The 26,519-nt window shown below is 55.0% G+C and overlaps 1 protein-coding gene across 1 annotated transcript; it reads left to right on the top strand.

Moving 5' to 3' along the window:
• Positions 1 to 946: 946 nt before the first annotated feature.
• TTLL8 (tubulin tyrosine ligase like 8) lies at positions 947 to 24,891 on the top strand (the record flags this gene model as incomplete). The annotated part of the gene is made up of 14 exons (XM_081127842.1): positions 947 to 1,298; positions 1,830 to 1,940; positions 3,499 to 3,590; positions 5,725 to 5,857; positions 6,278 to 6,351; positions 7,986 to 8,114; positions 9,264 to 9,378; positions 10,788 to 10,916; positions 12,254 to 12,437; positions 17,965 to 18,113; positions 20,216 to 20,456; positions 22,496 to 22,931; positions 23,371 to 23,595; positions 24,598 to 24,891. The coding sequence occupies 14 exons, from the start codon at positions 947 to 949 to the stop codon at positions 24,604 to 24,606; spliced, it is 2,379 nt and encodes a 792-aa protein (XP_080983968.1). The 3' UTR covers positions 24,607 to 24,891.
• Between the last annotated feature and the right edge of the window lie 1,628 nt (positions 24,892 to 26,519).

Below are 26,519 nucleotides of genomic sequence, written 5' to 3'. Positions count from 1 at the left end.
TTTGGTTGAAAGAGAGCATGAAAAACCCAGACGTGGGGTAAAAACTGACAGTTCCCTGTCACTTTACATTTTCTTTGACACAATTAATGCTGCCCGAGCAGCAAGTGTTAGCAGGTGCACGTGGCCTGTTGAACCGTGGGGGTCTGGGTATATCCTTGCCCAGGGAGGCAGGTGGAGGTGAGCGCCACCTTCACCTTACTCAGGATTCATGTGACCCCTGAGGCCAGGGGGGGCTGGTGAGAGCCCGAAGGGTGTGCGGGCAGGCCCCCACCCAGGGGCCCCCACCCCGCTGAGCCTCCATAGCGACTTCCAAGTGGAAGCAGAGCCTCGCCCGCGGTTATCTGGGGAAGTTAAATACAAAGTAAAGATGATTTTAAGCCAAATAACGACGTCTAGGCTCAGCAACGTAGGAGACACGGGCGCTGGGGGCGGGTGGGCCTTTCCGGCTCAGACCACCCTCCCTCCCTGCAGATGCCCAGCGGAGAGGGGCGGCCCAGCGGGAAGCGGCGCCTGGGGGGGACCCTGGTGGGCGAGGAGCTCGGGGGGGGGGGGGGGGGGGCAGCGCGCCCACGGGTGACCTGGGGACGGGGCTGCCCCGGCCCCGCCCCGCCCCAGCGGGAGGCGACAGCGCGCAGCCCGGTCCCACTCGCACCGCGGGGCAGCTGGGCGCCCCCAAACCCCCAGTCCTGCCGGCGACACCCGAGAGGGTCCGAGAGGCCTGGGTGGGGAGGGAGAGCCGCGCCCCGAGGGCCGCAGGGCGGAGCCGGTCGGGCGCGGGCGGCCCCGGGGGCGGGGACCGGTTGTGACCCTGGGGCTTTGTGACTTGGGGGGCTCTGACTCCCGGGGCGGCCTGTGTGACCCCAGCAGCCAGCGGGGCGGGACCGCGGGACCGCGGGACCCGGGGCGCGCGGCGAGGTCACTCGCGGACCCTCCTCCCCGAGGACGCATGGCGCGCGCGGCCCGGCGCTCCAGCCTCCGCTCCCGCGCCGGCCCCCGCAACCCCGACCCCAGCCCCGCGCCGCGCCGGGGCCCCCCGCCCTGCGGCCCCCCGCGCCCCCCGCGCCCCCGCCGCCCCCGCCGCAGCCGGAGCCGCGCCCAGCGCCCGGAGCCCCCCGCGCGCCCCCGCAGCCCCACGCCCCGCGCCGGCCTCCGCCCCGCGCGCCCCGGGCCCCGCCGCCGGCGCCCCTCGCCTGCGAGATGCGGGGCGCAGCTCCCGCCGGTCTCCCCGGGCAACCGCAGCACCCGGGGCGGCGCGGCGGGGGGCGGGGGCGCCGCGGAATCCTTGGGGCCACCCCCGGGTGAGTGCGGGTCCCCCTTCCCTCCTCTGCCCGGGGACCCCAGACAGGGCGCCACGCCCCCCGCCGCTCGGAACCGGCCCGCCCTTCCCGGTGGGATTCCAGCCCCCGCGCCCGGGATTCTAAAGCCCCCCTCGGAACGGGGACCTGCCCTGGCCTGGCCCTGCCCCCAGCCCCAGATCTGCCCCACCCCACCCCTGCCCCCACCCCACACCTGCCCTGGCCCTGCCCCACCCCACACCTGCCCTCCAACCCCACACCTGCCCCCACCCCAGACCTGCCCCCACCCCACACCTGCCCCCAGCCCCACACCTGCCCCAGCCCCACCCCTGCCCTCCAACCCCACCCCTGCCCCCACCCCACACCTGCCCTGGCCCTGCCCCACCCCACACCTGCCCTCCAACCCCACCCCTGCCCCCACCCCACCCCTGCCCCCAACCCCCGACCTGCCCTGAACCCAGACCTGATCCCAACCCCAGACCTGCCCCTGCCCCAGGCTTGGGTCCATCACTGATACTATCGCCCTCCTTTCAGGGGCCGGAGCAGGAGGGAGGAAGGGTGAGCTGCTGGAGCCTGGCATGGAGCCCGGGGAAAGGAAGAGGCTCTTGTCCGCCTCACTGGAAGGAGACTGGAGAGAAGAGAACAGTCAGTATTGCCCCCGCCTGTCCCCCGCTGCCCCGGAGGCTCTGCCCGGGCTTTTCTGTGCCCGCGGCCGGTCTCTGTGAAAGGGCACAGGTGTGGCTTAGGTTCACTGCGCTCTGCTGACTGGCTGCCCTGGTGTAACTCCCCTGCTTTGGAATAAGCCCTAGTATTTCCACCAACTCCTCTGCCTGACCTTCGAGACCTGTTTAGGTCTTCCCGGACATTTGCGCCGCCGGGTCAGTGTTCGTGTCCAGTTGTGAATAGAGACACAGGCACAGACAAGTCCTGCTGGGATTCCAGGATTATGTTGACTCTATAGATAAGTTGGGGCGAGAATTAACTTCTTAACAATATTGAGTCTTCCAACCCATAAACATTGTTAATGCTCATCAGTAATGCTTTGTAGTTTCAGCGAGCAGGTGCGCAACACCTCTACTGCTAGATTTTTGATGGTTTTTAATGCTGTTGTCGATGACATTTCCTAAAAAAATACATTTTTATTGATTTTTTAGAGAGGAAGGGAGAGGGAGAGAGAGAAAGAGAAACATTTCCGTGGTCTGCCTCCTGCACACCCCCCACTGCGTCCAACTGGTGACGTCTTGGTGCACAGGGGATGCTCAGTCCACTGAGCCACACCGGCTGGGCTCGTAGATGACATTTTTAAGTTTTATTTTATACTTGTTTCTAGTATATATAGAAATACAATTGATTTCATTTTACTGACTTGGAATTTGGTGACTTTCTTAAACACACTAATTATTATAACGTGTAGATTCATTTATATTCATTATGTGCACAATCACCTGACATCTTTTCCATTTTTATCCATTTTATTTCTTTTTCTTGCATTATTGCATTGGCTAGCTCTTTCCATATCATGTTGACTGCAGCTGGGATAGGTCACATCTTTTTTTTTTTCTTCCCAAACTCAGAGGTTAAGTGCTCAGCATTTCACCGTGAAGTATGATGTTGCTCTAAGTTTTAAAGGAGGCCCCCTTTATTCCTGGTTTACTGAGAGTTTTTAAATGAATAGCTATTATGTTTTATTACACTCTTTCTTCTGCATTTATTGAGATGATAATATATATATTTTTTCTTTAGTCTATGAGTGTGGTGGATTGTGTTGCTGGATTGTCAAATATTAAACCAACTTTGTACTCATGGACTAAACCCCACATGGTCACACTGTTTTGTTTTGTTTTATATGTTACTGGATTTGACCTACACTTTTTTTTTTTTTGGTTTAAGATTTTTGTGTCCATTTTTATGAGCAAGTCTGGCCTGTACTATTCCTTTTTTGTAATTAAGTTTATGGCTTCATAAAAAGAGTCAAAAAGAGTCCGTTTCCCCCATATGATGAAAGGCTTTATATAAGGTATTTTTTCCCTTTAAATATTTGGAAAGATTGACCTGTGGTGTCATCAGGACAGACCTGGGGACAGGTGTGTGTGGGCAGGCTGGGCAGGAATGGTGGGACGGGCTGGACCTCTGTGATTCCGCCTGGTGTCTCCCACATTAAGAGAGCACCCATTTGCCTCGATGTCTATTTTCTCTTTTGCAGAAATAAAACGAGGAATTTCCCAAGACTTGTCTCCTTCCCCCAAATTAGACAGATACAGAATGGCAAGACAACTGACGGAAAAGGCCATCAAGGTAAATGCTCTTTGGGGCTCAGTGGGGAGGGGGCACTTTCTTTTTTTTTTAAATTCTTGCCCAAGGATATTTTTCCGTTGCTTTTCAGAGACAGTGGCGGGGGGGGGGGGGAGAGGGAGAGGGAGATCAATGTGACAGACACACATCGATTAGTTGCCCCCCACACACACCCCAACCTGGGGCTGGGGGTTGAGCCTGCAACCAAGGTACATGACCTTGCCTGGAATCGAACCTGGGACCCTTTCAGCCCACAGGCCGAAGCTCTAATCACTAAGCCAGACTAGCTAGGGCAGGGGGGCACTTTCAAAAGTGGGAATTGATTTCAGAATTTGGGGAGTGAGTCCAGGGCTCTGATGCCCACCCCTGGCCAGCCTTGGTCCCTGCCCTGGCCCTCCAGGCCTGGCCCCCACGTGCAGGCTTGTACTAGTTACTTTTCATTTCATTTCTGGATGTTGGAAATAGGTAATACTCTCAAAATTGGGATGGTGCAGACATATAAGCTGTGGAAGACCGTCCTGTGTCCCTCTGTTCTTTGTCCCACTGTGTGACCTCTGGCTGTGGATGCACTTCCGAACTGGGATTCTGCATCAGGCACAAGCTCTTAGTGACTCAAAGAGCCCCTTATGCGGGTCCCTCACACCTCAGGCCCCTCAAGGGGATGTGGTGAGGACAGATGCCACCTTTACTGGGGAAAGACTACTCTCTGTCTCTGTCATGCATTGATGGCCTTGCTCAGAAGGCAGGGACCATGGGAACCCTGAGAATTCCAAGGCAAATTGGTCCGCAGACCCATGCTCTGTCCTTTCTCTTGAAACACAACACACACATAGCCACCCAAACTGCACAGCTCGCCATGCACTTGGGGAGAGAAACAGAACACACGTAACACGTGTTGTCGGCAGCAGTGACCACAGTCCTGAGAGAGGACACATTCATTACCCTCAGAATCTGCCTTCTACCCTTGATTGCCCCCTCCCCCCAAATCCTGGCCACCACGGATGTGCCTTCTCTGATCTCTGCCACCATTCTTTCTGGGATTTCATATAAATAACAGCTCAGTGACTCTCAATTTCTGTTTGAAACCTGAAAACATATAAACATTTCAGACTACAAACATCCCTCAAAGTACCACTTTAGCTGCATTCCATGAGCTTTCATTTGTAGTATTTTTATTGAGAGTCAGTTGAAAGTATTTTATAACCCATAGGATTACTTCCTCATTGATCATAGGCTACTTACAAGTATAGTTCAGAATGTCTATACTTTTCTAGGCTGGTTGCATTGTGGCTGAGAATGTAGCCTGTATAATGTTATTCTACTGAGGTGTGTTCAGACTCTCGTTACGCCTGGTGTTTTGTTCATGTAGGTGGAAGGTGGCATGGACTGCTGTCGGGTAGAGCTTGTTATTTGCATTGTCCAAGTCTTGTGGTCACATTGAATCTTTGTCTGTGTTCCGTCACTTACTCGGAGAAGCACCCTGTTAACGCCCTGTTATAATGTGGATTTGTCTATGCTTCAGTTCTGTCCATTTTCGCTGTAGATACCTTACAGCCCTATCAACAGGTGCATATGAATGTATCTTCCTGTGGAATTGTCTCTTTCAATTATGAAATAATTGTCTTTACTTTAGTGATATTAATTTGTCCCAAAGTCTGTTCTGATTTAGGTCCTTTCATTTTCTACCCATCCATAGACTTGTGCTTTTGGTTTTCTCTCTTAAACAACATAGAGTTGGGTTTTTAAAAACCTAGTCTGTCTCTACCTTTCAGCCACAGCAGGAAGTATGTTTATCTAGTCCAGGGGTGGGGCATGTCCAGCCCACTGGCTGTAAATCATTTGGTCTGGCCCTGGCAAGGCAACTGCAGGCGGGACTTGAAATTCAATAAATCTAGGAGCTTTTTTCATAGCTAATTTTTAAGTTGATAATTTTGTATGGCCCATGAATGATGCTATAAATATCCAAATGGCTCTTGGCAGAAAGAAGATTCCCCACCCCTGGTCTAGTCGACTGCTGGTATCTAACTTCATTCACTCAGTGTGTCCTGTCTGCTCCATTTCCCTCTCCTCTCATGCCTCCCGTGGACTGATTGCTTGTTTACAGTCCTTTCATTGAAAATATGCTCTCTAATTCGAGGAAAAGAAGATCTTCTCCATCTACGGACACTACCCAGTGATCCGGGCCACCCTGCGGAGGAAGGGCTGGGTGGAAAAGAAGCTGCACTTTCTGCCCAAGGTCACTGCCAATGTCGAAGACGAAGGGGCTGCTGGTAGATATTGAACCCCTTGTCCCTTGGTGTCAGATGTTTCTGTGTCCATCTCGAGGACCCAGACATGCGCCAACCCCGCAGGCCCTGGGACCTGGGCCTCCCTCAGGGCAGAGGACCCCACTGCCCCATGCCGGAGCTGGCCCCCTGCCTCCCCACCCTGGCACCCAGGCACTGGGCGAGCGCTTTCAAACCCTGATGCTGGTCATCACTGTGGGTCGTACCTGGACCCTCAGACGGGCAGGTTTCTGTGGCCTGAGCCTGACTGCCCCCTGCTCTGGCTCAGGACCCACAGAGGCACTTGCAGACGAGGTTGCTGGGGCCAGGTGCTGTCTGACCGTGGTGGTGGCAGTGTGGAAGCCAGTGTTCCCGGTCAGGCATTCAGGCTGTGATCCACTGACCTCTCCCATGTTGTGTTTGCAGAGAGTAAACGTGCTGAAGGCAAAGAAAACCAGGAAGTGGCCTTGGAGGAAACGGACGACATCCACGATGTGATGGTTGGTCCCCCAGAGAGTCCCTGGGGCGCCTGGGGCTAAGCCATGTCCTCGGTGCCATACACTGTGTCCTCTGGACCAGCCACAGCAGAGCCGGGCTGGGGATCAGACAGCCCGGGTGACACGCTGCGGGACGCACGTGTGTGTGCATGCGTGAGCATGTGCATGTGTGAGCATGTGCGTACCGTGTGCCCACGTGTAAGCCAACAAGCCATGTCTGTGACTCTGAAATGCCGTGAGGAGCAGACAGGAGAATGCACCTTGGGGCGCCCACCTGAGACCCAGTGCTGAGACGCGAGGCGTCCTCACGGGGGTAACACAGATGACGCAATGTCACACTGTGACTTCAGGGGAGGGACAGATTTAAAACAAGACCACAAGCGTTCCCTGAGGAGGAAATCTCGACACACTTGACTAGATTACAATGAGCAGTGCCTGTTCCTCAAGAAACACCATGGGAGGGGCAAAGATAAGCCAGAGGGGAGGGAGGTTTTCGGGGCGTGTGATTTAAAAGATCCGATACCTTGCCCTGGCTGGTGTGGCTCCGTTGGTTGGGAGTCGTCCTGTGCACTGAAATGTCACCAGTTCGATTCCCGGTCAGGGCACATGCCGGGGTTTCTGGCTTGATCCCTAGTGGGGTGTGTGCAGGAGGCAGCCAATCGATGCTTCATTCTCACATCTGCGTTTCTCTCTCTCCCTCTTCCTTCCTTTCTTTCTTAAAAAAAAATCTAAAAAAGAAGATCTGATACCCAGAATGTGTAACGAACTCACGAATCAGTCCCAAGATGACCCATAGGGAAAACAAAGACCTGAACAGGCCGCCGCGCCCGGCACATTACATGACTCGTTTCTGCGAAAGTTGACCCGGGTGTCCCTGGGTGGCCCCATGTGCAGTGAGGGGTGGGGTGGGGACTCCAGGTCCAGGCAGCTCTGTCCTGGACGCAGTTTCTCACCCTGGTGCCTGGTGGTCCTGCTGCTGCTTTACCTGGTCTCGGACGGTTCCCCACAGCCAAGTGCCGCATCCCTGGGCTGAGCCCAGGTTCAGTGAGGGTTCAGATGAGGCCAGCAAGTGAAGGCACCCGGATCCCCTAACACAGGGTTGAGGTCTGCAGAGAGGGACCCAACGCTCTTCACCAAGGTCAGGGGTCATCTCTAGGGGATACGATTTTGGACAGAGTTTTCATTTCCTTGTATCTCGTTGGTAAAAATATTTGACCAAACACATGCCATTGTTTGTAAACACAAAAGCGTGGGCAGCAGGGCACCCATCCAGCCCCCCTCTAGCCCCTCATCCTCATGGGTCCAGGAAGGGGTGCAACCATGTCCACACGTCCCTGTGCCCACATGGGCACCCACAGCACCCACAGGCAGGGCGCTCAGACAGCACACCAGGCCCATGTCCCCCTTGGAGCCCCTGCAGCCTGGAGTCCGAAGCACACCCCCTCCCCCCCACCAGCCGCGCTGGCTCCAGCCCCGCACACAGTGGGCCTTCAAGGAACAGCAGTGCGATGGGAGATGCACAGTTGGAATCTGCATGTTGTCATTTAAAGTCCGGTTGCCTTCAATCTCGCTTACGTCCTGGCTCACCGAGGACGTGGACCTTGAATGCTGGGTCTTGATAAAGGTTTTCTTGCCAGTCCAGGTTGGTGAAAAATGAGATCCCCAACTTCCTCTGGACGATCAAACGAGACTCCATCGACTACCACAGCCTGAGCTGTGACCAGATGCTGAACCACTACGGGAGGACAGCTTCCTTCACCACCAAGGTGAGTGGGCGAGGGGGGCAGCCCCGTGGCAGGGAGAGCCACACGTGGACCGGCCGCCTCAGGACTCCTCCCACTGCCCTGGTCAGAGGCCACACCCAGTGCCAATGTCCACAGTCACAAGCACCTGCCCACCCACCTGCTCCCCAGAGCCCCATGTGCCCCTTGCTGTGTCCCTGGGTGATCCTGAGGCCACAGAAGTGCCCTCCTATGGGTACACAGGCCCAGCCTAAGATGGGCTGGACCCTGGCTCTGAGTCCTGGGTGGGCTCCGGCCCCAAGGAAGGGTGGCCCACCCTCATCTGCATGGTGACTTACAGCTACAGGGGCAGTGACAGGCTCTGCAGGAGATGGTGACACAGTGTCAGCCATGCCCATCACTTCCCATCCTCACCTTCCAGCCCATGCTCTCTCCTGGAGAAGGCTGTCCCCCATTTCCCCGAGGGCTCAGGTTCAGGGGTGGGGCCAGCCCAGGGCCTGCAAACATCGACTGGGGAGAGTTTGATAGAGGGCTTTCCTAGCAACTAGGGGACCATTCCCTCAACAGGCAAGGATGACACAGGAGGGGGTCTGGGACCAGGCCCAGCACTGCCCCCACGGCTCCCTGTGGGGGGTCCAGACCTCCCTCTCTGCATCCTCACAAGGCTTAAGGCCCCGGGTGTGTCCTTTGCCATGTGGGGATACCTGTGGGCTCCCCAGTCAGGCCAGGCTCCCTGCAAAGACCCTGAGTAGAGTGGCCATGAATGTGCTCAGCTTCTTTCCAAACAAGCAGTGAGCTGGACCCTGGAGTGCAGGACCTCCCGCCAGACCGTGAAACGCTAGATCGTGTCCACGGGGCCCGAGTGGAGGGTGTGCGGCTACGGTAGCCCCTCCAGCTCGCTCCTGCCTCTGCTGGGCCTGAGCCTGGGCACTGTTTAGGGACCTGGGTAGGGAATGCAGTGCCCACCAACCTGGGTGACCTCGGATAGCCCCCTGCCCTGCCTTAGACCTCTCATGGACCAGAAGATGAGCCCCAACCCCGGCCAGCATGTTGGGTCACCAGGACCAGCTGGACAGGGTGGACGGGATGGTGGGGAGAGGCCAGGCTGTCAGGTACCCGGGGCAGGTGTGAAGGCTGGTCTGAGGTGGTGCCTGACCCTCCCTGTCTCTGGAGATCGGGCTGTGCGTGAACATGAGGAACCTGCCATGGTATGCCCAGGCCAACCCCGACACCTTCTTCCCGCGCTGCTATGGCCTGGGCTCCGACAACGAGAAGCAGGAGTTCCTGGGTACGTAGCTGGCCTGTGCGCCGGGACCACAGGGCCTCTGGGCCCCCTCCCTGCTTCATGTGCTGCAGGAGCCTTCAGGAGGGAGACGGCATGGGCCTCGGCCAAGGGCCTGGGGACTGGGGTGGGGTGATAGTGGAGGGTCTGTCCCGTCCCAAGACCTGGGGGTTCAGCTCCATGCACATAGTGAGGGCCGTCCAGAAACTTCCGTGGGCAGTGTGGGTGAGAGGGAGGGGAGGCTAGCAGAGGCCATGTAACTGAGTGCCTGTGGCTTGGAGAGGCCTCCTGGCCTTGGGGATGGCGCTGGGACCAGGCTGGGGACCACAGGCTCTTGTCGGGACAAAGAGAGGGTTCCTGGTCGACCCGCAGAGAGGCCACAGGAGAGAGAAGGTGGTCAGGGCAGGTAGGGACGGGTGCATTGAGGGGTGATCTGTGTGTCCTGAGCACCCAACCTGGGCGCCATGGAGATGCGGCATCGCCCTGGCACCCCTGCCCTGTGCCCTCGCCCCACCTGGGCTCCGGAGAGCAAATAGGCAGGGCCTCTGGGGGCTGGAGGGGACATGTGCAGTGTTGGCTTTCGGAGAGGGGCTGGCAGATCGGGGGGGGGCACAGAGGGGAGCAGGCCAGGAGGCACCAGGCAGCTGGGTGCAGGCAGTGAGGGGCAGGGGGTGGTGTGCGAGCTCAGGGGCATTGGTTCTGACCGAGGGAGGGGCCCTGGGGCTGGGGGGCAGCAGCAAGGTTAGCTCGGGTTCTAAGTGCCTCCAGGGAGGCAGCAACTGCTGGGTGGGCAGATGTTGGGGAGAGAGGCAGATGTTGGGGAGGGGGCGGCCTCCACTGAGGCGTGGAAGGAGCAGGGTTGGGCAGGAAGGTGCTGGAATCTCCTGCAGACCCCAGGAGGGCACAGGGTGGAGTCTGGGTGGGGTGGGGACAAGGCGTGAGCTTGATCACAGCTGTGCAGGGGGACCCCAGAGCTGCCTGCTGTGCTGGGTGGGTGCTCAGGGCCTGGCTGTCAGCACTGAGCCCTGTGGAGGTTACACGCGCAGCGGGGTCCAGGGAGGCTCCCGTGAGGCCAGGTCCTGGTGCTGTTGGCGGGGGACTGTCCAGGAGGAACCCTCTGGTGCTGACAGAGGACCCAGGAGCAGGGAGAGGTGGTGGGAGCCCCTGGAGGGTGGTCCTGGGGGGGAGGAGGCCTGGCTTCTGCCTCTAGGCCTGTTGTGGGGTGTGTTAGACCCCCCTCTACAGAGGAGCAGGAGGGGGAGGCTGGGGTGAGTGCCAGCCTCCCCCAGAAGGCTGCGAGGGTGGAGCCAGGCCCCTGCAGGCTGTGGGACACCTGGGCTGTGGACAGCTGGCACTGGCTGAGGTCCCCGGTCCCCAGCGTGGGCAGAGGGGGCGAGGCCTTGGTGCCTTTTCAGATGACTTCCGGCGCACAGTGGCCTCCAGCATCCTCAAGTGGGTGGTCAGCCACCAGCACTGCCCCAGGAGCCAGGCCCAGAGCGGGAGCGAGGAGGAAGCCGAGGACAGCTGCCCCGGCAGCCAGAAAGGTGAGTGGCCGAGGCCAGACCGTGCTGGTGGGACGGTGACCGAAGGGGCTGTGGCCGCACCCTGACCCTGGTCTGTTGCATCGGACCCATGGGAGGGTGATGCTCCCACACGCCCCGGGGAGGCCGGTTCTCCGGGGTTTTAGGCCTAAAAACCCAAGTAAGGTTTGGTGGTGGTCACGTTAACGAAGCAGTTTTAGGTTCACAGCAAAACTGAGGGAAGGAAGCCCTGGCCGGTGATGCTTCGGCCTGAGCACCAAAGGGCCCCGGGTTCGATTCCCAGTCCAGGGCACGTACCTGGGTTGCAGGTTAGATCCCCGGCCCAGGCCAGGGCGTGCGGAAGGCGACCTATCAATGTGTGTCTCTCACATCGATGTTTCCCTCCCTCCCTCTCTCTAAAATCCAATGGAACAAATACCCTCCAGTGAGGATTAACAAACAAAAAGATGGAACAGCGGCGTCCCAGCCCCTAGCATGCCAGCCCAGAACCCGAAGCCCCGTTTTTCATCTCAAAATGGCCATTTGATGTTATTTTCACCTCAACATGCTTTTAAAATGCACGTTGTCATCTCGACAGCAAGCCCATAAGCCAGGCTTTCCTCTCGGGCAGCGCCTGGGCTGGGCCTGAATCGCTGGGCGCCGGGGCCTGTCCCCCATCGGCTGCCTCTGGAGGCGATGCCTCCACGTGCAGGGCCTGAGCCGGGTTTGCGCAGCTGGGTCTGTTTTCAGGCCCCTGCCCAGCAGCTCTGTCCAGGGCTCGCCTTCCTCAGGCTCCTGCCCCACACCTAGCGGACAGTTGCTGGTCTCAGCCCTGTCCCCACATCCTGCCTGGGCCCGTGGCTCTGGGGCAGCCAGGCCACCTGGATGAGGGCCCTCCCTGTGTTCAGTGCTTCCCGCAACCCCCCAGCGGTCGTGACCCTGGGCTTCTAGAAGGACAGTGAGATGCTGGGCAGGGCGTGTCGCACACGGGTGCTGAGCCCACACAAGCAAGGGCTCTGAGAAGCCCTAGATGCAGAGAAGCGGAGATGCCATTGCTGCCCCGCTGGGCTTGCGGGCATCACTGACATGCAGCTCACAAAGTACTTACTGAATGCCAAGTGTGGGCTCAGAAAAGTGCACGTTCGAGGGAGAGTTTGTAAGAAGTGTCATCTCATCCCCACCCCGAGGGGCTGAGTCCAGTTGGAGGGTGTGGGGGCGCCGGGGGTGCACCGAGCAGTGGACAGGCCCCGCGGGAGGGGAGCAGGTATCTCCCCAGATGAGTGGCATTCAGGTGTCTGCCCAGAGAAGTGTCACCCGAGGCCAGTGGGGCCACTCTCCATGTGCCTGTGCTTGGGTTTCAGGTCCTGAGCACGAATCGAAGCTCACTGGCCTCCCCGGACAGCTCGTGGACATGGCCTGCAAGGTGTGCCAGGCTTACCTGGGGCAGCTGGAGCACGAGGACATCGACGTCTCCGAGGACGCTGCCGGGGACCTGACTGAGAGGGAGTGGAAGCTGCTGACTGAGCAGTACTACTCCCTCGTTCAGTAAGAGCGCCTGGCGGGAGGACCCGGGGTGGCTGCAGGAGGCGTCCAGGGAGGTCAGCCTCTGGGACATGGGGGCACCTGTCCGGGCATGTGGGTCACTGTCTGGGTGTTGAGGCGTCTGTCTGAGTGTTGGGGCCCTTGCCTGTCCCACGAGGCCCCTGTTGGCTTGTTAGAGGAGGACACCCCCGTTGGAGCGCCTTTGGGTCACATCAACTTAGACACCTTCCACAGCCCTCCATGCCTGTTACCCCATTTGAACCCCACAGTGGCTGTGGAGACAGGCGGGGCAGGCCTCCCGACTCCCCACGACCTGACGTCGCTTCCCTGCCATCCTGCGAGCCGGGGCGCTTCTGTTTCTATTTTCGTTCTGTGGTCGTTTGCTTTGCGCATTTAGGTGCAGGTTGTTCTGTCTTCCTTCGGGTGACTCTCCCCATTTCGAGATACCCACTTTACCTCGGCTGCTCCCTGCTGCCTGACACTCTCCCTGCGCGACCGTGGGGTGGCCAGGCCGCTGTCTCCCGTCGGTGTTGGCGAGGCATGCGTCTTTCTCAGGCTTCTCCTTTGCGCCTGTGGGTGGCTCTGCATTTTGAAACAGGTCTCAGATAAAGAGCATGTGTTAGTGGCTAGGTCTTGCTTTTGGCCCAGTCTTTCAGTTCTTTCTTTGTTTAGAAAGAGAAAGGGAGAGGGAGAGAGAGAGAGAAACATCGATGAGAGAGAAACATCACCCATTGGCTGCCTCCTGCACGCCCCCGACGGGGATCGAGCCTGCAACCCGGGCATGTGCCCCGAGCGGGTATCGAACCGGTGGTCTCTTGGCTCAACCACTTCCTGTTAATTGGAGAGCTTGTTCCGTCTACACCGAGAGTCGTTACTGACGTGACTGGGTTCGAGCCTGTCGGTTTGCCCTTTGTGCTCTGTTTCTCTCTTTGTTTCATTAAACCTTCCCTCCTACCTCCTAATTACTCCATTTTATCTCCGATGTATCCTTTTCAGCTAAATATTTTTGTGTCTTAGTGGTCATGCTAGATACCACAATATGCCCCTTTGCTTGTTACAGGCTGCCCCGCATTTGAATCTCTATCATTTCCCGGACAATTTAACCCTCGTAACAGTTGAGCCACCTTGACTCCGTCTTCCCGGCTGTCCTGCTGCCCTCACATATTTTACACCCACACAGGTACCGACTCCACCACAGGTGGTGGTGGTGTTGCTTTATTTTTTTATTAAAAAAATTTTTTTTAATTTAAATTTTATTTTTTTGCTCTCCATATATCTTTTATTTTTTTAAATTTATCTTTATTGTTGAGAGTATTACAGGTGTCCCATTTTCCCCCCAATTGACCCCCTCCACTTCGCTCCCACCCCTTCCCCAGGCCTTCAGCCCGTCATTGTCTGTGTCCATGGCTTATGCATATAACTTCTTCGGTTAATCTCTTCCCCCCCTCCACCCCCTTCCCTCTTCCCTCTGAAATATGATCGTCTGTTGCATGCGTCAATGTCTCTGGATATATTTAGTTCATCAGATTCTTTTGTTCATTAGCTTCTTCTTAAAGAAGACCCTTCAACATTTCCTGTAGTGCTGGTCTGGTGGTGATGAACTCCTTTTGCTTTTCCTTATCTGTGAAGCTCTTTATCTGACCTTCAATTCTAAATGATAGCTTTGCTGGGTAGAGAAATCTTGGTTGTAGTTCCATGTTTTTCATCACTTTGAATATTTCTTGCCACTCCCTTCTGGCCTGCAAAGTTTCTATTGAGAAATCAGCTGGCAGTCGTGTGGGTGCCCCCTTGTAGGTAACTAACTGCTCTTCTCTTGCTGCTTTTAAGGTTCTCTCTTTGTCTTTAACCTTTGGCATTTTAATTATGATGTGCCTTGCTGTGGACCTGTTTGGGTTCCTCTTGCTTGGGACCCTCTGTGCTTCCTGGACTTATAAGTCCATTTCTTTCCCCAGGTAGGGGAAGTTTTCCGTAATTATTTTTTTCAAATAGGTTTTCAATTTCTTGCTCTCTTTTTCTCTCCTTCTGGCACCCCAATAATACGAATGTTGGGCCTCTTGAAGTTGTCCCAGAGTCTCCTTATACTATCTTCATATTTCTGGATTCTTTTTTCTTTTTGCTCTTCTGCTTGGGTGTTTTTTGTTTCTTCACGTTCCAAATTGCTGATTTGATTCTCAGCATCCTCTACTGTTGATTCCCTGTAAATTATTCTTCATTTCAGTTCCTGTAGCCTTCATTTCAAATTGATACTTCATTATGTCATTGATTTTCTCAGTTATTTTTGTCATACTCTTACTAATATCCTTGAGCATCCTTATAACTATTGTTCTGAACTCTGTATCTGTTAGCTTGCTTGGGTCTATTTCATTTAGTTTCTCTTCTAGAGATTTCTTCTGTTCTTTCCTTTGTGACATCTTTCTTTGCCTCCACATTTTGTCTGCTTCCAGGTGTTTGTTTCTGTGTATTAGGAAGAGCTGCTATGTCTCCTGGAGTTTGTAGAGTGGCTTTGTGTAGTAGGTGTCTTGTAGGGCCCAGTGGCTCAGCCTCTCCAGTCACCTGAGCTGGGCCTTCTAGGTGCTCCTGTGTGGGCTGTGTGCACTGTCCTGTTGTAGTTGAGCCTTGGTTGCTGTTGGCATCCCTGGGAGGAATTGAACCCCAGGCTGATCAGTTGTGAGGAGCAGCTGCAACTACAGGCAAAGAGCTGCTGTGCTGGAGACACCCCTATGGAGCAGGATTTACTTCAGTGGGGCTTTGGTGTTCACCAAGTGCGCCCCTTAAGTGTGTCACTCATGGATGTGATAGGGCTGTAATCCAGGGTGGTCAAATCTGACCACCAGGTGCACTGTCCCTGAGGCCTCCTGGGAGGTACAAAGTCAGCTTATGCCAGTGCCTTGCCCAGGGCCACCTAGCATGAGCTTCACAGCAAACCATAGTTGGCTGCTACTTGTGCTGGGCTTGGAGGTGTCCAGGAGACCCCAAGCTATGAGCCAATGCAGGCTGCCGCTAGTGCCAGGCCTGGGGCCACTTATCAAGCTGTAAGGGGCCCGATGCTGCTTGTTTGAGAGATTTTAGGAAGGTCCTAAGCATGAGGCTTGAGAGGCCACTTGCATAGAAAAATCACTGGAAATGGCTTGGATGAGCCTGCAGGTGGGGAGGGGCGGGGAGTCCAGGAATCACGGGGCGGGGCCAAAGGTGTGAGTCAGGTGCTGGCGATTAAATATGGTGCCTGCCTGCAGGCTGTGTGTGGGGAGGACTCGCCAAAGGAGCAATGGCCTCTGCCAGCCCTTCTGCCTGGGAGGAAGCTGCCCCTCCAGCTCTCATGCCGATTCCAGGCAGGTTAGTTCCTCCCCAAGTGTCCCAGGTTCCCTTCAGTCTGCTGCCCGGTGCTGGGTTCAGAGGGAACGTCCAAGTGAGTCCATGCCGGGCCCTTTAAGAGGAAAGCCTGGGGCTCCCGCAGCCTCCGGGACCCTCAGAGACAGTCCCCCTGGTTTCACAACCCTGAGTTGTGGGGACGTCTCTTCCTGGCCCTGGAGCCCTGGGATGGGCCGGCTGTGGGGCTGGGACCCCTCGCTCCTCCGGGAAACCCCCACCGCCGAGATTCCCTCCGAGGTTTAAACCGGGGCACCGGGTGTGGGCCCGTGGCCATGTCTCTGGGATTCAGCCCCGATCTGCCCACACCTCCGCCCCTCCTCCCACTCTCAGTGCATCTTCAGCTCCCTGGTTGTGGGGCTTCTGTTTAGCCAGATTTCAGGAGGCTCTGAGTGATGGTGGTTCTGTATTTCAGCTGTAATTTTGATGTGGTTGCGGGAGGTGGCAGGTGCAGCTGTTACCTATGCCGCCATCTTGTTTTCCTCCATTGTTGTTTTAAACCAATATTCTTTCCAGTTTGCTCTTTCTGGTTTTTTTTTCTGTAATTTGGTAATTCCTTCTGAGATTTTCTTTTAGCCTGAAAAAAGATTCCTCTAATATTTCTTATAGTCTTGTTGCTAAAGAACCCCCCTCAGTTGCAGTTCGTCCTCACTTTCAAAGGTATTTTTACCAAGACAGCCCTGTGGGTAGTGCCTCCCACCAGCACCTGAAAGATGTTATCCCACTGTCTCTGCCCTGCCATAGGCCCTGCTGAAAATCAGCTGTCACTCTCCATCTTATGGCAGCTCCTCTGAGACTTTTTATTCCTTCAAGCTGCTTTTTAAGATTTCCTCTTTTTATTTTCATTTTTAGAAGTTTGGCTTTATTAATCTTAGATGTGGTGTTCTTTGCTTTTACTCTACTTTGAGTTTTTGGAGATTTTGTCATCTGCATGTTAGAGACTTCCACCAACTTTGAAAAGCTCTCAGCCATTATCTCCTCAAATATTGCTCCTGCTCCTCTCCTTGGCCTCCAATTACAGGTCCATTTAACCATCTGATGGTGCTTCACGTGTCTCTTTGTTATGTACTGTTCTCTCCACTTTTTCCCCTCTGAGGTTGAGCATGAATAGTTTTTACTGACCCGTCTTCAGGTTGATCAGCTTTGTCTTCTGTTGTCTCCAGTCTGTTTTAAAATCCACCTAGTTCTAATTACAGCACCTGGATCATCTCTCTTATATTGTTTATCTTTGTTCTTTGCTCGAAGTCAGGTTTTGGGCCTCTTCTCAGTCTCTTTCATTTTTATTATATGCTGGGCATTGTGTAGACAAGAATTTCGGGACTGGAGTGTGTGCCGCCCTCTGAGAGAGGTTCACACTCTCCTCCATTGTGTGTGTACAGTGTGGGGCTGACACCCTCAACCAGTGAGCAAGTGAGCAAGAAAACCCCCATGCTTCACTCCTCCCTTCCACTTTGCTGTCCCCTCCCCAGCAGGTGAATAGACAGCTGTGTCACAGAAAGCTTGGCTCCCACCTCTGGGCCATCACCATGGGTTGTGGCAGAGTCACCTGGGAGCCTGCCATATGCTGTGTCCATCCACAGTGGGGCTGATGTGGCCCTGGGGGCAGATTTCCCTTTCCCAGGCTTCCATATGTACCACTGAGCTCCAAACACCACTCAGAGAATTCTACTGTCCTTCTTCCTTTATTCCCTTAAATTATGGTGACTTCTTGGGCTTGCCCATTGTCACCATCACTGTGTGGCCACCAGCCTGACCAATGGATAGTCAAGTCCACAAGACATTAAACTGGCATCCAGCCCACATTAGGTGCAGGACACAGGGTGCGGCCAGTGTGAGCAGGTCGGCTTTTTCATCAGAAGATCCCCAGAGGCGAGACACCATCCTAGGCACCACCTACTGCTGGACACATAGGCCTGCAAGGGGCCCCACACAGGAACCACCTTTGTCTCCCTGAAGCCTTTACTCGGCCCAGGCACGACACTCTGGGGGTGTACATGTCTGGGTCCACATTCGGGCCCCCCAGTGACCACACAACACAGCCGGGAGCAGTTTTGCAAGGTCATGATCCAGGCGCTCTCAGGGCCCAGAAGTTCTAGACCTGCCATCAGGGGAACCCAAGTGCCACCCTCAGAACCTCATGCTCTTTCTGCATTTTGCTTTGTAGTGACAACGCTTTCATCTCCAATTCAAGAAATCACTTTTCACAGTGCCAGGCTCTGCTGAATAAAATCTCTTCTGTGAACCCTCAGACAGAGATCGACGGGCTTCGAAACATTTGGATCGTCAAGCCTGCAGCCAAGTCCCGGGGCCGAGGTGAGTCCCGAGGCGGCATAGCAAGTCCTGGGCTGGGGCCTGCAGGGACAGCCAGCTGTGGGTGGGAAGTAGGCTGGGCACTAGGGTCCATGGAGGCAATGCACTCCCAGGCACCCGGAGCCCTGGTCTCCAAAACAGGCATCTCAACAGGACTGGTCTTCTTGGCTTTTGTTCTGAGCTCTGCTAGTTAATTAGGACATTCCCGTCATACTCCTAAGTTGAACAGGTCTACAGTTTTCTTTTTGATATTGATGATCTTGGCAACAGGCTTATGCTAGCCAGTGAATGGGTGGAGGACCTCCACCTCCGGCAGCCAGGGGTCCCCACTCCTCGGGTGTATTTCCACACTGAGCCCCGGGCATTCTCGGAAGCCCTGAATACCTTGGGAGTTTTGTCCGTGGTGACCAGTGTGCACGTTTTCTACCTCATGTTCTTGCATTGCAGCCATCACCATTTTCTCTTTTTTATTCCTAGTGCTGAACACTGTGTGTTGTTTCTTTTCTTTTAAATGAGATTTCAAGATGTTTTTCTAATCTTATCCATGCTTCCAAAGAACTAACTTTTGGTTGCATTTTTTTCAATGTTCCTGTGAGGGACATTTTCCCCTCTTGGCTCTGACTTAAATGCTAAGTTTATTTATTTTTAATCTTTCTTGTGCAACTTTGAGGCTATGAAGTTTCCTCTGAATGTGGCCTTAGCTGCATCCTCTTGTTTGTTATATAATGTTCTCATTTTCTTGAGAATCTAAATATATTTTTTCTTTTCTTTTTTTTTCTTTTGGATATTTTATTTGCCCCTTGAGTTATTTTTTTCATTGTTGTTTTAAATTCACAAGTGGTTAATTTTTATGTGATTAAAAAAAATCTATTAATTTGATGTTATTGCATTCAGTTCTAAACATCATCTGTCCTGAAACATTCTCTCTCCTGGGCTTCTGCCTGCTCTCCTCTGAGTGCTGCCCTCCCGGCTGGGGCAGTGCCACTCCCAGACTCTGTCCTGAGCCTGCTTCTCTGGATGGCAGCACTGTCTGCTGGTGGTTCCCTCCTCCCTTCCATCAGGCCATACCTTCTCCCACTGCAGACACCTGCATCCCCTGGGACACCCATGGATCCACCTGTTCAAGACCCCAATGCACTGCTTTTCGCCCAGTCACTCACTGGCTATGCCCCTCCCTACCCTTGGCTCAGGATAACATCCATGGTTTGTTGCTTTGTCTCAGCCTTTTATTTCAGGATGGCAAGGTCTCAGCTTACTGTAGCTAAAGAAACTAGTCTGGTACTTTTGTGAGGAAAGCTCACCTTGTGTCTTGTACTGTTGTGCCTCTGGACCTAGTCAGAGGGTGCTCCCTTCACCTTCATATAAGTCAGGATGGGTCAGATTGGGTCAGATTGGCCAAGTAACAAACAGTCCTCAAACCTCAGTGGCTTTCAACAAGGCCATAAACAACTCTTGTCAAGTTCATCTCTTCTCATGCCTGCTGTCCACGCAGGTTGATGGAAAGGTGGTGTGTGAGGGTGGCTCTGTTCATCAAAGTCCCCCTGCCATCTTGTGACACCTCTCCCTTCAGGGTTGCCAGGGAAAGAGAGGGTTGCAGGGTCTGTAGGTGACATCAAATGCTGCAGCCAGAGATGTATGTCACTTCTGCTTGGATGTCACTGGTCATTACTAGTCATGTGGCCTAACTTTGGGGGTGAGCCTGAGAAGTAGGAAATCCTGAGTGTGGGAGGGCCAGGTGGATAAACACTAGTGTACCCCACTCCTTTCCATGAGCCCACCCCCATTCGTCCCAGTCACCCTTGGGTGTGAGGCTTCACCAGACCCTCACAGTTGGTGAGACACCTCACGCCCCTGCCCGCTGGCTTCCCAGAGCCAACCCTGCTCCCTCATGCAGCCACACCCCCCACTCACTGGCCGCCTTTTGAAAGTGCCTTGGTCCCCATCTCCATCCCTCCCCATCCTCAAGTCTTCTCTGGAGTTCTGGGGCTGCACTGGCTACAGGCTGGACCTGAAGTCAAGGCCTTCCCTGCCTGCCCCACCCTGCCACACCACCCTGGTGGGGCCACAGCTGACGTGGTCTTGGGCTGAGCAGGGGCCTCTTGCAGACATCGTGTGCATGAACCGTGTGGAGGAGATCCTGGAGCTGGTGGCTGCAGACCACCTCTCTGCCAAGGACAAGTGGGTGGTGCAGAAGTATATCGAGACCCCACTGCTCATCTACGACACCAAGTTCGACATCAGGCAGTGGTTCCTGGTCACCGACTGGAACCCCCTGACCATCTGGTTCTACAAGGAGAGCTATCTGCGGTTTTCCACACAGCGCTTCTCCCTGGACGACCTGGACGGGTCAGTGGGGCATCTGCTCAGCACTGTGGGGCGGGGGAATGGGCGGGGCGCCCAAGCTGTGTCTGCCGTTGCTCACCACTGAGTGAAGCACAGAGGGGTAACCGAGGTCCCAGAAAGTTAAATGACCTCCCTCCTGCCCTGGCCGGTGTTTCTCAGTGGTTAGAGCATCGGCCCACCCAGTGAAGGGTCACAGATTTTATTCCTGGTCAAGGGCATGTACCTCGGTTGTAGGTTCAATCCCTGGCCCTGGTCGGGGCACATGTGGGAGGCAACCCATTGATGTGTCTCTCTCACGTGGGTGTTTCTCTCTCTCTTTCTCCTTCTCCCTCCCTCTCTTCTACTTTCTTTAAAAATCAGTGGAAAAAATATCCTCAGGTGAGGATTGACAAAAAAAATTTTTTTAATGACCTCCCTCCGCAAGGGACAGGCCCAGGCCCACTGCCCCTCAAGGCCAGCGCTCTGCACCCCCACAAAGTGTGTACCCTCAGAAAGTCCCAGAAGCACCTCTGTCCTCCCTAAGCCCCACTTCTCCGCATCTCCATCTGGGCCCAGCCCGTGGGGAGCAGGTGTGGCCCAGCAGGCGGCGTGAGCACTGAAGGCCCACCACCCCGATACGATGCATTTGGCTTCCAAGGCTCTTCCATGGCCCTGTCTTGTTTCTTTTCTTTCATTCTTTTTGTAAATTTTTATTTTTAGTATGTTCTTATTAATTTTAGAGAGCAAGGGAAGGAGAGGGAGAGAGAGAGAGAAATACTGATGAGAGAGAAACATGGATGGGCTGCCTCCTGCACGCCCCCTGCTGGGGATCGAGCCCACAGCCAGGGCCTGTGCCCTGATGGGGAATCGAACCGGCAACCTCTTGGTGAATGAGGTGATGCTCGGTCACCGAGCCACACCAGCCGGGCTGTGTCTTGTTTCTTTTTCCTTTTGTGTCTCACGTCGTAGAACGTTCCACGGGCACAGGGGCAGGGCTCAGCGCCCAGACCAGGCAGTAATTCCCAGACATAAATGAAAATGACCTTGTGGTATTTTATAATCTCCCATTGCAGTTGTTCTGTAACCTCCCATTGCGGTTGTTCTGTAACCTCCCACAACAGTTATTCTGTAATCCTCCTGGCGGTTATTCTATAATCCCCCATAATGGTTATTCTATAATTCCCCATGGCGGTTATTCTATAATCCCCCATAATGGTTATTCTATAATCTCCCACAGCGGTTATTCTATAATCCCCCATAGTGGTTATTCTATAATCCCCCACGGCGGTTATTCTATAATCCCCCTGGCGGTTATTCTATAATCCCCCACGGCAGTTATTCTGTAATACCCCTGGCGGTTATTCTATAATCCCTCATAGTGGTTATTCTATAATCCCCCACAGTGGTTATTCTATAATCCCCCACAGTGGTTATTCTATAATCCCCCACAGTGGTTATTCTATAATCCCCCACGGCGGTTATTCTATAATCCCCCACAGTGGTTATTCTATAATCCCCCACGGCGGTTATTCTATAATCCCCCACAGTGGTTATTCTATAATCCCCCACGGCGGTTATTCTATAATCCCCCATAGTGGTTATTCTATAGTCTCCCACAGCGGTTATTCTATAATCCCCCACGGCGGTTATTCTATAATCCCCCACGGCGGTTATTCTATAATCCCCCACAGTGGTTATTCTATAATCCCCCACGGCGGTTATTCTATAATCCCACACAGCAGTTATTCTGTTTGAACCTTCTTAGAACAAGGTCTGAGTCTAAATGAATCAAGTGAAAATTTCAGTTGGTGAATCTTTCTCACCAGACCTGCTCTTCAAGGGCCCACCTCTGTTGCCATGTACAGTGGGGGAACTGAGGCTCCAGGAGGTGATTACTTGCTGGAAGTCCCTCGGTGGTGGCCCTGGGCTGGTGGGCTTCTGACCCGGCCCTGGTGCAGTTCCTGGGGTCCCCAGGCAGGACAGGGAGCCCCTCCTGCAGCAGCCTGTGAGGGGTGGCAGGGGCAAAGGGGCTGCCTGACTGACCCCCTGGCCTTGCCTCGCAGGGCCATCCACCTCTGCAACAACTCCATCCAGAAGCACCTGAAGAATGACAAGGACCGCAGCCCCCTGCTGCCCTACCACAACATGTGGACCAGCACCCGGTTCCAGGAGTACCTGCAGAAGAGGGGCCGCGGGTCCGTGTGGAGCGGCATCATCTACCCGTCCATGAAGCAGGCCATCGCCAACACCATGAAGGTGGCCCAGGAGCACGTGGAGCCGCGCAAGAGCAGCTTCGAGCTCTACGGCGCCGACTTCATCCTGGGCCACGACTTCAAGCCCTGGCTGATCGAGATCAACTCCAGCCCCACCATGCACGCGTCCACGCCGGTCACGGCCCAGCTGTGCGCACAGGTGCAGGAAGATACCATCAAGGTGGTCGTGGATCGCAAGGGCGACCGCAACTGCGACATCGGCAACTTCGAGCTGCTGTGGCGACAGGTGAGGTGCGGGCAGGGTGGGGGCGCTGCGGACACTTCGCTGCCCGGCCTCAGGTGGGGTGCTCCGAGGACCTGGTACCCGCCCCACCTCACGCAAACCAAGCAAAGCTGTGACTTGGCTGGTGGGATGCCCATGGCCTCTGGGTCCTTCCCAGCTGCTTCTCTCCGGACCTGCAGGGTCCGCCCTCTCTCTCCAGGGAAAACCTCCCCCCTCCTCCAAGGGTCTTCCTGCAGGTCGTGGGGCTGGGCTGGGTGGTGGCTTTGTGGCTGGTCCTTTGCTCTGTGGGTGAGACCCTGTCCCCAGGCCATCAGGAAGTGTGGTCGATGCTTCTCTTTGGGGCCTTATGCCTGACAGACCAACCAGGAAAGGGGACTGGTCCCTGGTGAGGGGCAGCCTGGCACCCCTAACCTTGCCCACCTCCCCCTCCCCCTCCCCCCAGGCCCCGGTGGACCTGCCCCCCATCTATGGGTCTGACCTCTGTGTAGAAGGCGTCAGCGTGAGGAAAGCCAGGAAGCAAATGCCACCCATTTCCAACCTAAAATTTTCGTCTTCGCTCCTGGACTCTCAGCCGCTGAGAGTGAGGTGCCCCACGGCCATGCCCGACCTGGTGCCCGGATCCCCGCGGACGGCTCTCCAGCAGGACTCAAAGCTACAAGATGGAAAGGTGCTTGTTGAGCCCCCTGGGAGGCGGCCGCTAGAACCTGTGAATCCGACGGCTTCGCAGATACAGGTCCCTGCATATCATGTTCAACGTACAATAGGCCCCGAAACCCAGTCTTCCCACAGCTGAGCCAACAGACATCCTGATGCAAACGTAGTAAACGTGCACCCAGTGCTTCCGAGCGAGCACAGTGAAGACAGCAGGGGGCGCTGTGTGTGCGCTGCTGGGCCGGGGGAACCCCAAGACTTGCGCCCTTCCCGGCAGCCTGCTCTGGGCTGTTGGCTGCCCTGCTCGGGGCCAGGCGGGGCCTCTGGTTGGAGCAGGGAGCCTGTCTTTTTTTGTTGTTAATCTTTACCCAAGGATATTTTTTTCCCACTGATTTTGAGAGAGTGGAGGGGAGAGAGGGAGGGGGAGAGAGAGAAAGAAGCATCGATGTGAGAGAGACACATCAATTGGTTGCCTCCCACTCTTGCCCCAGCAGGGGCCTGGGATCGAACCTGCAACCCAGGTTTGTGCCCTTGACCAGGAACCGAACCCGTGACCCTTCGGTGCACAGGCCGATGCTCTAACCACGGAGCTACCCTGGCCAGGGCACCTCCCGAGCCCATCTGCGTAAGGACCCTGGTCCTTCCGGGCCTCCTTCCCTTCTGTGTAAATGTCACAATTGTTTCATTAAGTTTCACAAAAACCCTACTGAGATTTTGGTTGGATTTCCGTAGAATCCAGATTTGCTGTGGGGAGGTGGACGAACGAAATCGTGTCTCCCTGCCCAAGAACGTGACCTATTTCTCCATTTACTTAGATCTTTAAATTTTATAGCTTTCCCCGTAGAGTGTTCCTCTCCCATTAGGTTTGTTCTTAGTCACCTGACGCTCTGGGCCCCTGATCGTTTCGTCACCTCGAAACCTCCTTGTCGTTGCTGCTGGTCTGCAAAACGCAGCCGACCCATGTACACGGTGTCCCCAAAACGTGTACGCACTGTAACAGCTGTTTCTTTCCTTTCAGCCAGACTAAGCTCTGAACAAAGAAAATGTATCCACTAGACTTTTTTATGGGGACACATAAAAGATAAACTTTATGGTACAAACCAGCAACAGTGGACGCATCGAGGGCGCACAGATACCGCACAAAGTGATCCTTGGTGTTTGCGATTCCATTGCTTCGTGTTCCCAGCAGCGCCTGGACCAGAACGGCCATCAGTCTGAGAACAGGCGTTGACAAAAAACTTACTCATTTCTGTAGAGTCTTTTAAATTTTGAAAATGAACCTTATGTTAATAAACACTGACTTTATAAGCATTCAAAGTGTGCATACACTTTTTTTGGACACCTTGTATATTCATTTTCTATACCTCCACATTATTTCTTTCTTTTAAATTTTTTTAAAAAATACGTTTTTATTGATTTCAGAGAGAGGAAGGGAGAGGGAGGGAGAGAGAAACATCAATGATGAGAATCTCTGACCGGCTGCCTCCTGCTCGCCCCCTGCTGGGGATTGAGCCCACAACCCGGGCATGTGCCCCAACCAGGAATCGAACCCCGACCTCCTGGTTCATAGGTCAATGCTCAACCACTGAGCCACATGGGCCGGGTCCTTTGTACTATTTTTGTTGTTGCTGCTAATTCTCACCTGAGGATATTTTTTCCGTTGATTTTTAGAGAGAGAGGAAGGGAGAGAGGGAGAGGGAGGAAGAGAGACTCATCAGTGGGAGAGACACATCGATCGGTTGCCTCCCACGCGCACCCCGACCGGAGCTGGGGATTGAATCTGCAACCCAGGTATGTGCCCTTGACTGGAAATCAAAACCCACGACCCTCCAGTGCCCAGGCCGGCGCTCTAACCACTGAGCCACACCAGCCAGAGCTAGAAGTTCTATGTAATAAAGCTACTGGGTCATCCCTTTTCATTTCTTGCCCTTGCCTGTAATTTCTAAATAGCACTGAAGTTATGTAGTTGGTGAGTGGTCAGCATCTGATAGTGTCCTGTAACTAATAACTGGAATCTCGGTCATGCTTGGGTTGCTGGCTCTCCCCGCTTGCTCTCTCATTTTCTCGTAAGTGGCTTGTTTTCTTTCAACAGTTAATTGCAGGATTCTCTGTATTCCTTCCCAAATGCAGGTCTCTGTCCCTCCTCCAGGCCCCGAGGAAGGCACTCGGGCACCACTGAGACCCACAGCAAATACATTGCCCCGCCCCCCAACCGCGCGGACAGGAGTCTGCAGATCTGGGCATTCGGCTCGGTTTCCTCTGGAGTTTCCTGCATTGCTCAGCACCCTGACTCCTGCAGGCGTGGCCTTTCAAGGCGGTGCCACTGAGGGGTGGCGTCTCACATCCCTTGGGGTGGTCTCCTTCCCTGACACCCTGTTGCTGAGGCCTGGGAGCCCCAGCACCAGCCGCCCTGGTTGACGGAGCCACAGAAGGAAACGCCTGGAGCTCACGTCCCCTCGGCAGAGACCAATCAGTCCTTGCCTCTTTGCCAATGTTCTGTTGCTTTCAACAAGGTGCTTTTCATACTTTATGCCCCAGGTTTGATAGTTTTCCCCAGAGGGTTGGCCTGGATCCTAGAAAACCTGGGCACAGGGTGACCGCTGGTGGCCCCCACCGCCCTCGGGGCCTCCTGTCTGTGTCCATTCACCCAGAGACCCACACAGCCCCACGGCCCAGGGCTCCAGGTCTGGCTCCGGCCTCTGCTGCCTCCAGTGCACACACCCCACAGGTGCCCACGTGTTTGCTGCCTGGCATGCACACCTCGAATCAGGCGCCTCAAGTGGAGCGGGTCCCCCTCTCCCTGGTGTGGAGCTGGCCTAGCCTCGACCCTTCCAGCCCCTCAGAGGGCCCTGCTTAGCCCTGGGGTGCACTGGTGGGCAAAGAGCTGCCCGACAGCCTGGCCGGTGGCTCAGTTGGTTGGACCATTGTTCGTACACCAAA

The sequence above is a fragment of the Miniopterus schreibersii genome (assembly GCF_964146895.1).
Source record: "Miniopterus schreibersii genome assembly, chromosome: 2".
Lineage (NCBI taxonomy): Eukaryota > Metazoa > Chordata > Mammalia > Chiroptera > Miniopteridae > Miniopterus > Miniopterus schreibersii.
The sequence above is the reverse complement of the archived record's forward strand: the minus strand, read 5'-3'. Positions and strand labels throughout refer to the sequence as shown.